At 36.3% G+C, this 14,004-nt stretch overlaps 1 protein-coding gene across 34 annotated transcripts in view; it reads left to right on the forward strand.

The window, feature by feature from the left end:
* The window catches only part of DLG2 (discs large MAGUK scaffold protein 2), a 2,177,398-nt gene that overhangs the window by 1,099,036 nt on the left and 1,064,358 nt on the right, over positions 1–14,004 (forward strand). For 9 of the 34 annotated variants that reach the window (XM_056825169.1, XM_001376955.5, XM_056825193.1 and 6 more), the window contains exon 1: positions 6,146–6,667. The exons of 23 other annotated variants lie outside the window; for them this stretch is intronic. In XM_056825169.1, coding sequence (XP_056681147.1) covers positions 6,356–6,667 — 312 coding nt within the window. In that variant the 5' untranslated portion in view covers positions 6,146–6,355. Of the gene's footprint in view, positions 1–6,072; positions 6,668–14,004 lie in introns of those variants that run through there. 2 more of the 34 variants (XM_056825171.1, XM_056825182.1) reach the window with 2 other exon arrangements.

Raw genomic sequence — 14,004 nt, forward strand, 5'->3', positions numbered from 1 at the left:
TTTGTTGTTCAGTCATTTCAGTCACGCCTGACTCTTTGTGACCTCATTTGGGGTTTTCTTGGCAAAGATACTGGAGTGGTATTCCATTTCCTTATTCAGTTCATTTTCCTGATCAGGAACTGATACAAACAGTATCAAATGACTTGCCCAGGGTCACACAGCTAGTAAGTCTCTGTGGCTGGATTTGAATTCATAAATAGTAGTCTTCTAACTCTAGCCCCAGCACTGTGCCACCTACCTGCCCCTATATCATATTTCCTATCAAGTAAACTAATATACCAAGACTGAAAAACTATTATGTAATATCACATTCCACCTTTTCTAGATTGGCCTTTAACATCACCCACCCACCTACCCATGGGAGAGTGAGTGATTGTGGTTTTATTTTGTAGTTCTATGTCTTTAATCTTTCTCAGCTCTGCTTTTAAACACGTTTCAGTATGAAACTGTGAAACAAAATGTACTTGAATTATGCTTGGTTCTCTTCTCTTTTATAAAAGCAGGTTTAGCCCAGTGGTTGCATGAGCACAGGTATCATGAACTAGAAATGTATCTGTAATTATAATGCTGTTGTCCTAGCAATCACAGAAAGCAGGCTCTATCCAGATTTTGTCTCTGGAACCTTACAGCATTTTATGGTTACTTAATATGTCACTCATGGATGCAGAGAGAATTTTGTTCCTGAATCATCCTCTATCCCTGCTCTGAGCTATTCTTTCATAATTAATATTTGTATTTCCCATATGCACATGTTGCCCCAAAGAAATTTTCTCTGAAATTCTAAGAGCATAGGCTTGTACCACAATTCACTTAGTAATCTACACTTACTATTTTTGTTAGCCCAAATGATGCAGGAGCATCATTATAAAACCTTACTTCTTAAAATCGGTCATTTTTCCCCTTAGGCAGTCACTGCCAGGTCAAAGAAAGTTCACTGCAATATATACTGGGCAGTTACTTCCCTGTATCCCATCTGTCTTTGTTAAATCACTGGGATAAATAGGCATGTTTACTTGTACACTGCTAATTCTCATTTGGACAGAATTTCATGTCATCTCTTGGTCGGTATGATGGTCCAATTACAGTTGATAAAATTGGATTATCTTTAATTAGTGGATCTGTCTCCTAATCCAGCAGTCTGGTTAGACATATTTACCTTTAAATATAATGACCTCAGACTTGCCAAGCTAAATGTCACCTCTAAGAAAAAGTGCTTTTTAAAAAATCCTTTACACCTATGAAAGTACAAAAACAATTTCAATAAGATATTGTAGTGAAGCTTAATTAAAGTTTGCTAAGGACGTTGAGACCTGTTGAGAAGAACAAAAGACAAGTAAAATATTATTTTCATTAAAGACCATATATGGCTGACACACTATGATGATTAAAACAGAAGTCCTCCAGATTTTCATTTTGTTTGAAAAGAGCACTCTTTTGCAGAAAGAATAAAATACCTTGTACTAAGAAGCCCGGTAGTTGCACTCTAGGTAGAGAACCTTGTGATGTTGTACATGAGATTTGTATGGAAAATCTCTCGATTTTGCTGTAGGACATACATAACACTAAAGAATTCTGATTGATTTCCACCAAATGACTAGTATACAGTTAGTCTGACTTTTGAAAGCAAGCCTGCAGGAGGAAGGGTTATGTCTTCCCAGTAGATGCCAGTGGTCCTTTGAGCAATGATATCTGCCTTTGAAGAACTGGAGAAATACCCCCTGGCTAAATGGGATTGGAAAGAGCCCAACACATCATTTCATGACATTCTCATTCTGGGAGAGATTGTACTGTCACAGTGTATCGATGCGGGAGGCATCCAGGCATCACAGTGAGACATTGTAAGAGTTGGAGGCTCTCTAAGGCTTAATTTGACCCAGTCATTCCTTCTAGCATTTTTTCTTGATCTTGGATAAAGGAAAAGAAGGGTGATTTTCTTTATTGCTCTTCTTGGCTAATGCAAGCTGTTCTTCTATACCTCCCAACAAAGCTGACTTCAAATGCTGGCCTTGGTTCCATTCTTCAAAGAAAGAGAATGTGCTCTTTGCTGAGTGGGTGGTGAAGAGAGAGAAGTTGTATAGATACAAAAGATTGGAGCCAATATCCTTCTCCTTCAGTTCAGGGCTCTTCAAACTACTCCTTATTCTCCCTATTGGGAATGCCCTTACTCCAGTCTCCAAAGGTTATTCTCAGTAAGGTATATGAGAATAGAGTATAGGGAGGGAAAAGGTTGCTCAGAGACTCTCACCATGGTAAGAGCTTAGAAATCATTTCATTCAAGCCCTGTAACCTCATTTTACACATAAGGAAGCTGAAATTCAAAGAACTGAAGTGATTGTATCAAGGTCACTGTAGTCAGAAACTGTAGTAAATTTTAGATCTCAGAACTCCAGAGCCAGTGTTGTTTCCACAGATATATGGCCTGATTAAAATGCCTAAATTTCAGGCAGAGCAATCGGCATTTGATCAGTGGGCAATAGGTTTAGGGTTTAGATAGATGATAGATGGATAGATGGATGGATGGATGGATGGATGGATGGATAGATAGATAGATGGTCAGATAGACATATCAATAGATCAATAGTTAAGTAGGCACATATATCTAGATTATATAGATATAGAGTAGTTAAGAATAGAGCTAGATACATAGAGACAAATGCATGTATGTTCTGAGTTGCCTATGTATGTATGACATATATGTGCTTATACAAATATCTATATACACATGCATATATAGCCAGATCTCACTCAATACAAATTTGTATGTGTGTAACAAATACTATATATGTAACAAATAGCATGTGTACATATACACATATATGAGTACAATTTCTTGTCTATACAATGTAATAGATAGTATTTGGAGGGTATATTTGATGGATAAATGATAACTAATGGATCAGACAGCTATCTTTCTTTTGCCTACCCTCCTCCCTCTATATCTCCCTTCCTCCCTCTTCCAATCTCCCTTCCTCCCCTCTTCTTCCCTTCAGTTTCCCCTTCCCCTTCTTCTTCAGACTCCTTCTAAGTCACTCAGGGTGAGCTATGATGTTTCAGAGGAAATACTACTTTCTCTTCTTTTTCTCAAGTAAGGGTTTATTGGGGAAAATAGGCAAAGATAAAGGATGGAAGGTAATAGGGTTGGAGGTTTCCCTATTATCTACAGTGAGTCTTAAGTTGGAGGATATTGAGAGAAATGGCAATTCAGTCACTAGCATGAAACAAAGCCAGTCAGAGAGAGTTATATGGACTATTGTCCTTCTTCTTCTGCCTTTAAATCAGCCAGGCCACCTCCAGCTTGATTATCCCAAGTCCCAGAGATAAACCCAGCTTCTTCCTTTACAGTCACCACCATCAACCAAAAGAGGCTTCAGCCAAGTCCCAGAAAATCAGTCACTGTTGGCTTTTGCCTTCAACTGTTTCCTGGTCACATTCCAAATGGAATTTTCCTTTGATTGACAGCTGATCCATCTCCAGCTTCTTGTCTTGCTGCATGCCTTGTAATTTCTCTCCTCCACAACAAATACCCATATCTATAAATGTAATAAGTGAATTTGTGTGTATATATGTATGTGCATAGGTATATACAGACAACTCACTCATTATATATGTTGATGTATGTCACATATACATACATTCCCATATATATGTCTGTATGGGAATATAGTTTATATATGTAGACACACTTCACTGATTACAAAAATGTTTATATAAATACAAATTCAAGAAATATCTACACATATATAAATTTAGATACATAAATGTATGTATATACCTATATATAAACATATACATGTTGTATATGAGCATATGTAATATACATTTACACAACAGAGTGACATGATTATATCTTTTCAGTGGAAAGAGGGTTCTGGAAACAAGATGAAGGATGGGTTAGCCAGAGAGTGGAGGTATAAACAACCAGTAGGAGATAATTTCAATTTTTTAGATGAATGATAATCAGGACCTTTTCTAGAGTAGCAATAGTGAGAATCATGAGAATCTCATGACTCACACTAATGAATGTACATACACACACGATTGTAAAAATATAATTGGTAACCTATATAGCCATTTGGATTCAAGAATATAGGATTTAGACCTGGAAGAGACATCAGAGTCTGTCTAGTTTAACTGCTTCATTTGACAAATAAATAACAGAGAAAAGCAGGCCTAATGATTGACTAAAGTAACCCAAATCCTGTTAGGGGTAAAAGAGAAAGAAGAGCCAATACAATACCAAAGTTTTGAACACAGAAGACCAGATGAATGGTAGTGCCCCAACAAAACTACTAAATTCAAAATGAGACCATTTTCAGAAGAAAGTGTAAGTCTTGGACTTAATGGACACAGTGATTTACTTTGAGATACTAGTACAACATTTTTGTGGCTATTTCCTCTCAACTAATGATCTCCAAAGTAAGGGATAGGAATGGTGCTCTGGGGGACTGTGAGATGCAAAAAGGAAAACCACCTTTAACCTATGGGATATGCGATTAAGTTCTCAGAGAATAGAAAAATGGGCTGGTCTCCAATATAACTGAATATATCTTTCATTTGTTAAAAGTCCAATACTATGTACTTTATCCCCTCCCATAGCTGAGCTAAATATGAAGATTCCCCCTTTCTGACCTAGAAGAAATTATAATCCAGGACTAATTGTGGCAGCTGTGCAGGTGTGATTCGGAAAATTCTATTTCCCTCCCCCATTCCTAACCATTCCAAGCTCTGGCATACCTTCTGGGAAATAAACCATATTTGTAATGGTAGTGATCAAAAGTTTGGCAATTCTATACAGTTAGAGAAGCAAGTCCAGAGCTCAAAAGAGAGGAAAGTGGTGTTGATATAGATTTAGGAGTTAACTGCATAAGGATGATCCTTGAAACTCTAGGTATAAGTGAATGAAGCAAGTGTAGAGAGAGAAGAAAGTCTGTTGTGGAAATCATCACTTTAGTAAATTGTTTTCTTCTCATTCAGTGTTGTGTAGTTGTGAACTTAACCTTAAGAGTAATTCAAAATGGCTTCTTCAGGACTGAGTTGGTAAAATTGTGGTTGAGAGAAATGGAAACAGAATTTTCTTGTATTCCCCCCCAAAAAAATTGCTATCCTTACTGAAAATGCCATGTGCTCTTCCAGTCACTTTTGTGATAAATCTTTTTAAGTGATACTATTCTGCCTGGAAATCAGCTGCTTTAAGTTGGATCAATTTCATGTATTTTCTTGTGAAAGAATGTTGAAATTCTCCCTTTGAAAATAAGGGAAGTGGATGGCAGAGTTTGGTGGTTCTCTCACATCAAAAAGCTGTCCTCTGAGAAGGTTTTTGTTGTGATAAGAGATGGGAAAGGAAATCTTAAGAACGATTCAGAGTTAGGAAAAGTTCTGTTTGAAATTAAAAAAAGGAAACAGTCAACTTGTCAATTTAAACTGTTTTGAGAATTGCTCTATTCTGAACCAGAAGGAATTAATCAGCATTTACTACTTGAAGAATTCTGTTCTTATTACAAATCCTCTTCCCAATTGTGTGAAAATCATTTTAAAGAGAGAAAATGCTTCAATTGTATTCATAACTCTTCAAGGGAATCAAAGAAAATACTTTTTTATCCCTCTCACTTTTTTCTATGTATCACTGATCTCCAATGCTAAAGTGTAAACTACTTTTATTCAACTCATTATTTGCTATTTTATGTTGGCAATTTCCTTTCTGGACAAATAACCTCTGAGGGGTCAGAAATGCCTCTCTAGGTATGCTCCTAACAGCATTTTTTGCTGCTGGCCAACCTCAGTCTCTGTATTATTTCTGGGGAGAAGGCACTCTGGGGAGATTAGGGTCACTGGTTTCATATGCAGATATCTTCCACACAGTCTTTCCATGTGGTTCCGGGATAGAAAAGGAAGGAAAGGAAATGGCCAGTTTCAACTCGTCTTTCTATTGCAGGGCTTCATCAAACAAGGCTTTGCGAACAAATGTACAACACACACACGCGCACTCACGCACACACACACACAAACACACACACACACACACACACACACACACACACAAACGCGCCATACAGTCTTGTAGCCCAGCTGTGTGGAGCATTGATTGCTTCTGCCTGGAGCAGGGATGCTGTCAAGTTGCTCTGTGAGTTGAGTCATCTATTGACAAAGAGCTACCAGCCAGCAGATAATGCTGTGCTGAGCTGCTGCTCCCTGCTCCCACGATGCACTGCCTGTAGCAGCTGTCAAAGGTACTGAAGGGTCCACAGCAAAGGACTTTGCAGCTGCTTGGAAGAAGTGGGGATTTGGGGGATAGGGGGTAGAGGGGACTCATTTTTTTCTAAAGCTCTCCAAGGAGACAAGTGGGCATCAGTGCCACATGAACGCCTACCTTACTAAACAGCAGAGCTGCTGCGGGGGGTCGGAGGGGATGGATGCTGGCAGGACCGTGCCTCCGCTGATGAGGGAAGCTCACTGTGCCTGTGGCTGGCAGAGGAACCCACAGGGGCTCGGCTATGGGGCTCAGACCATGCCGTCTTCAGGACCCAGCGGCCAAGCCCCAAACAGGACCAAGCTTGTCACCCTGTGGGACAGTGTGCGGAAAAGCCCACAGAAAATAGGGGCTAAGAGCAAAGGGCCATGTGGGGAACGATGCTCCTGTCCCCATGGCTGGTTTAGCCCCCCGGCACAGGTGAGCCTCTTCCTTCTGACTTTTAAATATGCCTTCAGACACATGCTTCTAGAAAGTTGTGTCCTGCTAGTATTGCCTGAAAACTTTCCTTTGCTAAGTCTTTTTTGCTCATTGTGGAACTGATGCATTCTTGGGAAATGGGAGGATGGGTAACAGTAGCTTGTCAGGGTTCTCTCCCAGAACCCATCTCTGGGTGGTCTGTGAGAATCCTTGAAGGCTATGGGGCAAGGTTTTTGGGGGTCACTATTCACCCGGAACAACTCTGACATGTTAGAATGTTTCCTTTTGATTAAAAAAAAATTTAAAAGCACAGTGACTTTACAAATATTAGCTTGCCATTCAGAAGAGCCTAGCTTTATTTCCTTTTTGATCACAGAGAGAACATGAGTTTTAATCAAGCATTCCTTCCTCTCTCCCTCCCTAATACAAACACACACACATACTTATTTTAAAGTAAAAAAAAAGTTGATTTGATTTCTTATTTCATTTTCATTTATAATGTTATACATCTTTCCATTTTTGGAGAGAAAGAACTACTTACATTAAATGACAGATCGTACTAATTAAAGACACAATTGCAAACAATCTTATAACACTTATTATTTCTCTAAGGATAAAACCAGGAGACATTTCTATTATCCATAGAATAGTGAAATAACTATTAATAATAAAAGCTATAACACTACCTCTTTACACTAATCTACTTCTGGAGAAGATGTTATAGAAATTCCTAATTTGAATCTTTTCTGCTTGCCCCCAAATTACTAACATTTCACCAGGAGGCACCTCATTCATTTTAATGAGTGACTCTCTATCCCAATACCTCTACTCTGAAAGGGAAAAATCAACCTTCTACCCATGGTAGGAAATAAGGATAAACTGCACCAATAGTTATTTCATAAAAACAACACACGGCCCCATACACACATGAGAGTATTTATATTTACATATATATACACATACAATATACATATGTTTTATATAGTATATGTATGTACATATTTGTGTGCATGCACATAAATATAAAATTATATTATATTGGATCTGCCCTTTAAATGACCTGGGATATGAAAAAATAAAATTGTGGGAGAAAAAAATCATTTCTCAATTTCAACGTGATTTTAGCATAATAGAGAAGTAGTATTGATCTTATATAAAATTTTATGGTCTAGAAACTGGCATGCATTTTGACTCTAATAGTGGCTTCTGAAAAGTGCTTCCAAGAGTTTGTCATTGATCACTAGATCTTTGGAATGTACTTAGGTGGCCCTAATTCTTGATTTCCCTCCTTAATATAAGGCTTTCAGAGTGGTTGCAGTTTTTCAGCATCTTTACCTAAGCCTATGATATATCATTATACATACCTTTAAGAAAATGGAAATCAAATGAGTCATTTAGTTAAGTGCTAGTTACTATTTATATAACAAAGCTAATCACAATTCTCTAAATATTTAGTTTCTAAAACTATAATTCTAAAATATTCTTGTCATGAAGAATATATGGACATGTGCTTATTTATTTAAAATCACATATAGCTAAGTATATCTATTTCTATTCTACTTAGAAATATAGAGATAGAGATGATAATGGTTTATAATTTAGAAATGAACTGATTGGAAAACTGACATCAGGTGATGAAACTGAGTTAGTATTTTATACTGCTGTTTGACATAGTAAAAGAAGTGGACTTGTCCTAATATTGCCATTCTTTTTATATTGGATATAATGTAGTTTTATGTCAGGTAATGATTAAATGAATTTCTCTTCAACCAGAACTTGCATCTTGTTCATGGCAGGCACAAATGCATTTATACCAAAAATCTCAGTATACTTTATCATCAACTGAGGATATCTTTTTTCCCTTCAATGGTTTAACAAAGTGACCCTATCACTTCAGCTTAATTTATAGCCACTTAATGACTTTAAATATCAAAATTGACTGTCCATTCTGGAAGTTTTCAATGATAGAGTGATAGCATGAAAAAGGACTACATTAATACAATCCCCTATTCCAGAGAATTTAAGGTAGATGGGAAAGATTGAGGGGTGGGGGGGTGTTCATAGCTCTAAATTGCTTTCAGAACCCTTTTTTCTCTCCCATCCACATGTTTACTTGATTCCAAATAGTGATCAGAAATATTTTTGCATCATGACCTTATATATGTAAGAGAGAATTTGAAGTCCAGGATGGTATCATTAAAGGCCTGCATTTGAACTGTGATACTTGACTAACTCTCCTGCTTGCCTTATTGCCATCATTGTTTTCCAAAAGGTACCAAATGGAGGTTTAGAAAGACATTGCCATGTGCTTGAAAGCACTTACTTAGAGTTTCAAAAGTGAGTTATTATCTCAGTTTTCATCCAACTAGCTAGGACTCTTTGGGCAAGTCACATAACTTTTCTGCAATTCAGTTCTCTCTACTGCAAAATAAGGAGTTTGAAGTAGATTTCTAAGATCTCTTTCATAGCTAACACTCTGATTCTGTGTGTGTGTGTGTGTGTATATATATATATATATATTATATATATATATATAATGAATTAAAACTAATTTTGTTTTGGAAATTTGAGAGTAGCCTAAGTACCAGTATTTTAACAGTGTTTTGGCTAAGTCTGGTAACATTAATTAGTCCCTTCCAGAATAATGAATTTTTTTAAAATTCTTACTGGAAAAAATGTTAAATTTCATTGAAAGGTCAATGAAAATAAATATTCCCATTCAAATTCATTATTCTCATCAATTTCTAATCAATTCCATCTCCTATACCCTGAAATCTATCCATGGACTCCGAAGGAGTTAAAAATCTCTGCTTTGGGGACTTTCATGGGGTTTCACAATTTTAAGAGTACTTTTTCTGGTACCTAATTTCTTGGTGTTCACAGCAAAGATAAAATAATAAGTATTCTTAATAATTTATGAAAGTCCAGTAACTGTAAACAGTTCCCTGAATCAGACTTTGGAGAGGTCTATATAGTCATGAAGTTTGTGGACCTGATCATAAATTAACTGCATTTTGTGAGAATGAACATGGCCATTATGTACAGCGAGGAAAACTGATTATGTTAATAATTTGGGGATTTTCTGTCTCCCTACTATGTTCTCATTATTTGAGGTTTTTGGTGTAAGTAAAACTTATTTCATAGAATCACAGGTATTTAGCATCCCTGTATTTGCAAGGGAACCTCAGAGATTATCAAGTTTCATGGCTTCCAGAACAACATGAACTCCTCCACTGTGGTCATCCCAACTTGGCCTGAAAGCATTTATTGACAGTGAATTCACTCCCTGGAGGTTGTCCATCCCACTAGTGTACCAATTATGAGGAAAATGTCCCTAGTATTGAAAAGAAATTTGCTGCTTTGTCAATTTTCTCCCATTGTTTTTGTCAAATTGCTCTTTTTCTGGTGTGCAAAAACAGTAACATTCTCTAGAAAGAAGTTTGCATTTCATTTGAGCAGATAGAATATCAGTAGTTATATTTATGACTAAAGTAACAGCTAAGCACATGGAAAATTTTCATGTACAAAAGGCCAGTTGTAGAATAAATATCGCTATGAAAAATAACCCTCTCTTGTGAGAAAGTGTGCTTTCTTGGCTCATGTGGCACCCTAGCCAATGCAGCTAAAGGTAGTTTGGCAGCAGAGTGTACCAGAAGGGACTTTACTCAGAGCCTGGTGGAAAGACAGGATTCTTGCACTCTCCATATTGCTACAACTACATTATTTGGGGCAAGTTATTCTATTCCTCTCAACTGAAATCTAAAGAATTTACTATCCAAAAAGTCAATCATTTCTAATGATGTCTTTCATCAAGTTCCTGGTTAGTATATTGCATCTTTTCAACGTGTTACTGATTATTGCTTCTAGTTGGGACAGGCAACTGTCCAGCAGTTGCCTGCAGAGCACCACATTATGCTGATGTGACATTTTGTCCTTCAGAGTTCTCAGAGACTTCTAAAAGAACAGAGGTGGGATGTGGTGGAAAGTTTGTTGGCTCATGTAAGAATCAGGAAGCCTGAGTTCTAATCCTTACTGTCTTCTGATCTGAGAAAAGATCTTCATTGCTTTGAGCTATAACTTTTTAAATTGGAAAATAAAAGGGTTAAAATATATAGTCTCTAGTTCAAGGAAGACAATGTGGCACAGTAGAAAGAGTTGTGGACTTCAAGCCTTGGGGTTCAAGTTCAAACACTGACTGTATCCATAATACCCATATGAATGTATGTAAGCCATAGCTTCTTGGAGCCTCAGATTCACCATCTATCAAATGAGACAGTTGGATTAGATGACTTGTGAGTCCATTCTGGCTCAAAATCTATGGGCTTATGATCCCATCTAAGTCTTATATACTTTAAGTCAATGAAGCACCGGGACATTTTTCTCAAACATACTTTAAAAATGCAAGCTGCAGATGAAACATCCGTCTAAGATTCCTAAAGGTCAATAAAAAAACCCTTTTCTTCTCCTTTAACAACAATTCGGCCAGGCAACTTAAAGATTCTAACAATTTAAATAATACTAAATCACATGCATGTGCATGCACATGTATGCATGTATAATAACATACACATACATACATATATACATAGACAGACAAATAAAATGTCTCAAAAGTCTTTGTGCACTCCCATACTATCAGTATAAAATGACACCAAGACTTTTGGTGCATGTAACATAACTTGAAAATTGACAAGCACTTTACATATTTTATCTCCTTTGAGCCTCAGCAATCTTTGAGGAAAAAAGTTTTCTAGTTATACTTATTCTTAGTTTTAGAAATAAGGGAGCTCAAGATCAGAGATGTTAACTGACTTCACTGTGGTCACAGAACTCATACATGTTGGAGGCTATATTTGAACCTAGGTAATTCTGACTCCACCCACAGTCAGTATTTTAGGTTTTGATGCCCTCAGGATATAAAGATTTGAGTATTAGGAGAGTTAATTTTGGGGTTCAGTTTGCTCTGGGCAAGAAAAGTCTTTCAGCTTTCACAAAGGGCCCTGCCCCACCCCAAAAAGAAGCAGTTTGTGGAAAAGGATGGTTTGGTTCTTTTTAATTGTACCCCTAATATATAGCATACACTTAGCACTTAATAAATATTTGATGATGGTGACTGATCAATTGGTTCCAAGGATAAAGGGACAGATCTGTGACTGGAATGAGAAGGGTTAGAAGACAACCATTCACTCACTCTCCAATGTCTGAAACTTTGGTGTTATCTATGAGTTTTCTCTTGATCTAACCTTTCATAGAATTTTGAGTCCAAAGACATTGATTTACATTAACACTGCTGCTTACTACCTGTGTGACTTTGGGCAAGTCACCTAACTTCTCACAGCCTCAGTTTCCTTATTTGTAAAATAAGGGGATTAGAAGTTCTTTAAAGCTCTTTCCCATTCTAAATAAAGAGATCCTGTCATTTTTAAGGCTAATAGATACGTCATGGGAGTTAACAGGTTCTCTTAGAGAACTCTTCAACTTTGTTCTATCAAGAAATCTCAGGGAGAACAGAGACCTCCAATGTGTTTGAAAGAATGGGTAATTCTCTGAAAGAATCGTAGATTTTCCATTACTTCTTTTCTTTTCCACAGGGACTCAAGGGGTCCTATTTGATTCAGAGAGACTTGATTGTCCTTTCCTCATTGAAGTTAAGTGCTTGGCGATTTGGAGACTGATAATGTGTAGCTCTCAAAGTAGTTTTTTCATAAACATTGTAACAATCAGCAAAAGGAAATAATAAGCATATACAATTTGGAATTGAAATGTTATATAAAGACATTAGAATTTAAGAGGGCAGATCCTGAACAAGCCTAAGTTCCTTTTCTTAAAAATTAATCTTATATGTTTACCAATTGCATGTAGATTAGTCTCAGTTTTTTAATCTATAAAATAGGAATGATAATGCTGTAATATCTATTTCATGGGTTTGTTGTAAGGAAAGTATTGGGCAAAGCTTTAAATCCTATGTAAATGTTTATTGTTCAAGTTTATACTTCATTCTCAAAAATAAAATACATCATTAATCATTTGATTGTAAATGACACTTTGACTAAGCATTTCAAAGAGAGTGTTGCATTTCACTAAGCATTTCAAAGAGATATGTTTGTAGTTAGCAACCATAGGTGATTATTTATGCCCCTAAAGTATGTTTGTTATTTATATAGTTTTATTAAAAAACTGTTGTAATAAGCTCTCGGAGAACTGGAATCATGTCTTCACTTAGCTGAGTGTCTCATAATTCCTAGTATAGTGTTCCTCATGTAATAGAAATCTTTAATAAGATCTGCTGTATTATAGTGGACTGTGTGCATGCCATTATCCTTCTTCTCATTACTGAGTCTCAAAATGTCCATGCTAAACTTCATGGTAAGCCTCCTCCATGTAGCTTTCCCAGACAACTCCAACATGTAGTTATGTCTCCATAGTCCTAACTTAAAGTTGACATTATCCACAGTACTCATTTGATACTAAATACATGCACTGGGATAGGTAGTAAAATGAGTTTGGGGTTTTGAAGTCCAAGGATCTGTGTTCAGAAAAGCAAGTGGACCAATTATTTGGGGCTCAACTTCAGAAACAGCTACTAAAGAGGACACATTACCATCTAATTTGCTTCTAAGGACCACTGACTTGTAGATTAAGTCTCCTATATGTTTTATCCTTTTTATTTCAATGTGAAAATGACTTTTATATTTCTATTTGTATTCCCAGTTCATGTAACTTAGTAAGAGATTAATAACCATTTAAAAAATTTTGTTGATGTCCTTTCTTTCTTGTATCATCATAAATTATTCCCAATATTCTTCACCTGTGTCTTCCAGAAATTTCGATTCCACATTACATTTTTCAAAGAAAGAAGAAAAAAAGAGAAAAACACTTAAACACAATTGATTAACATCTTAAAAACCTCCAAAAGCATACACAGTATACAACAGTTATGGACTACACACCTCCACAAAGAGGTGGATCCGTGTTGTTTGCTCATAGCCATTCTTTTCAGTTATGCTTGATTTTTTATATTTTTGCTTCCTTTATTAGTGATTTTTTATTGTGGTTGCTTTTCCTATTTACATTATATTATAGTTATTATGTATATTGTTTTCTTGGCTATTCTTACTTGCATTCGTTTGTTTCTGTGCTTCTTCGTATTCATGGTATACAGCATTTCTTTTTTAAACATTTTTATTTTTTCCAGGTTATATGTCAATAAAATTTCTTACTGTTTGTTTTTTTATATATTTTGTAATTTGTATTATCTCTCTCCCTCCCATTTCTCCCTCTTTCTTAAAAAGGCAGATAAAATATCATTTCTTATAGCACATAAATATTCCAGGACA

The sequence above is a fragment of the Monodelphis domestica genome, chromosome 4 (genome assembly GCF_027887165.1).
Source record: "Monodelphis domestica isolate mMonDom1 chromosome 4, mMonDom1.pri, whole genome shotgun sequence".
Classification (NCBI taxonomy): Eukaryota; Metazoa; Chordata; class Mammalia; order Didelphimorphia; family Didelphidae; genus Monodelphis; species Monodelphis domestica.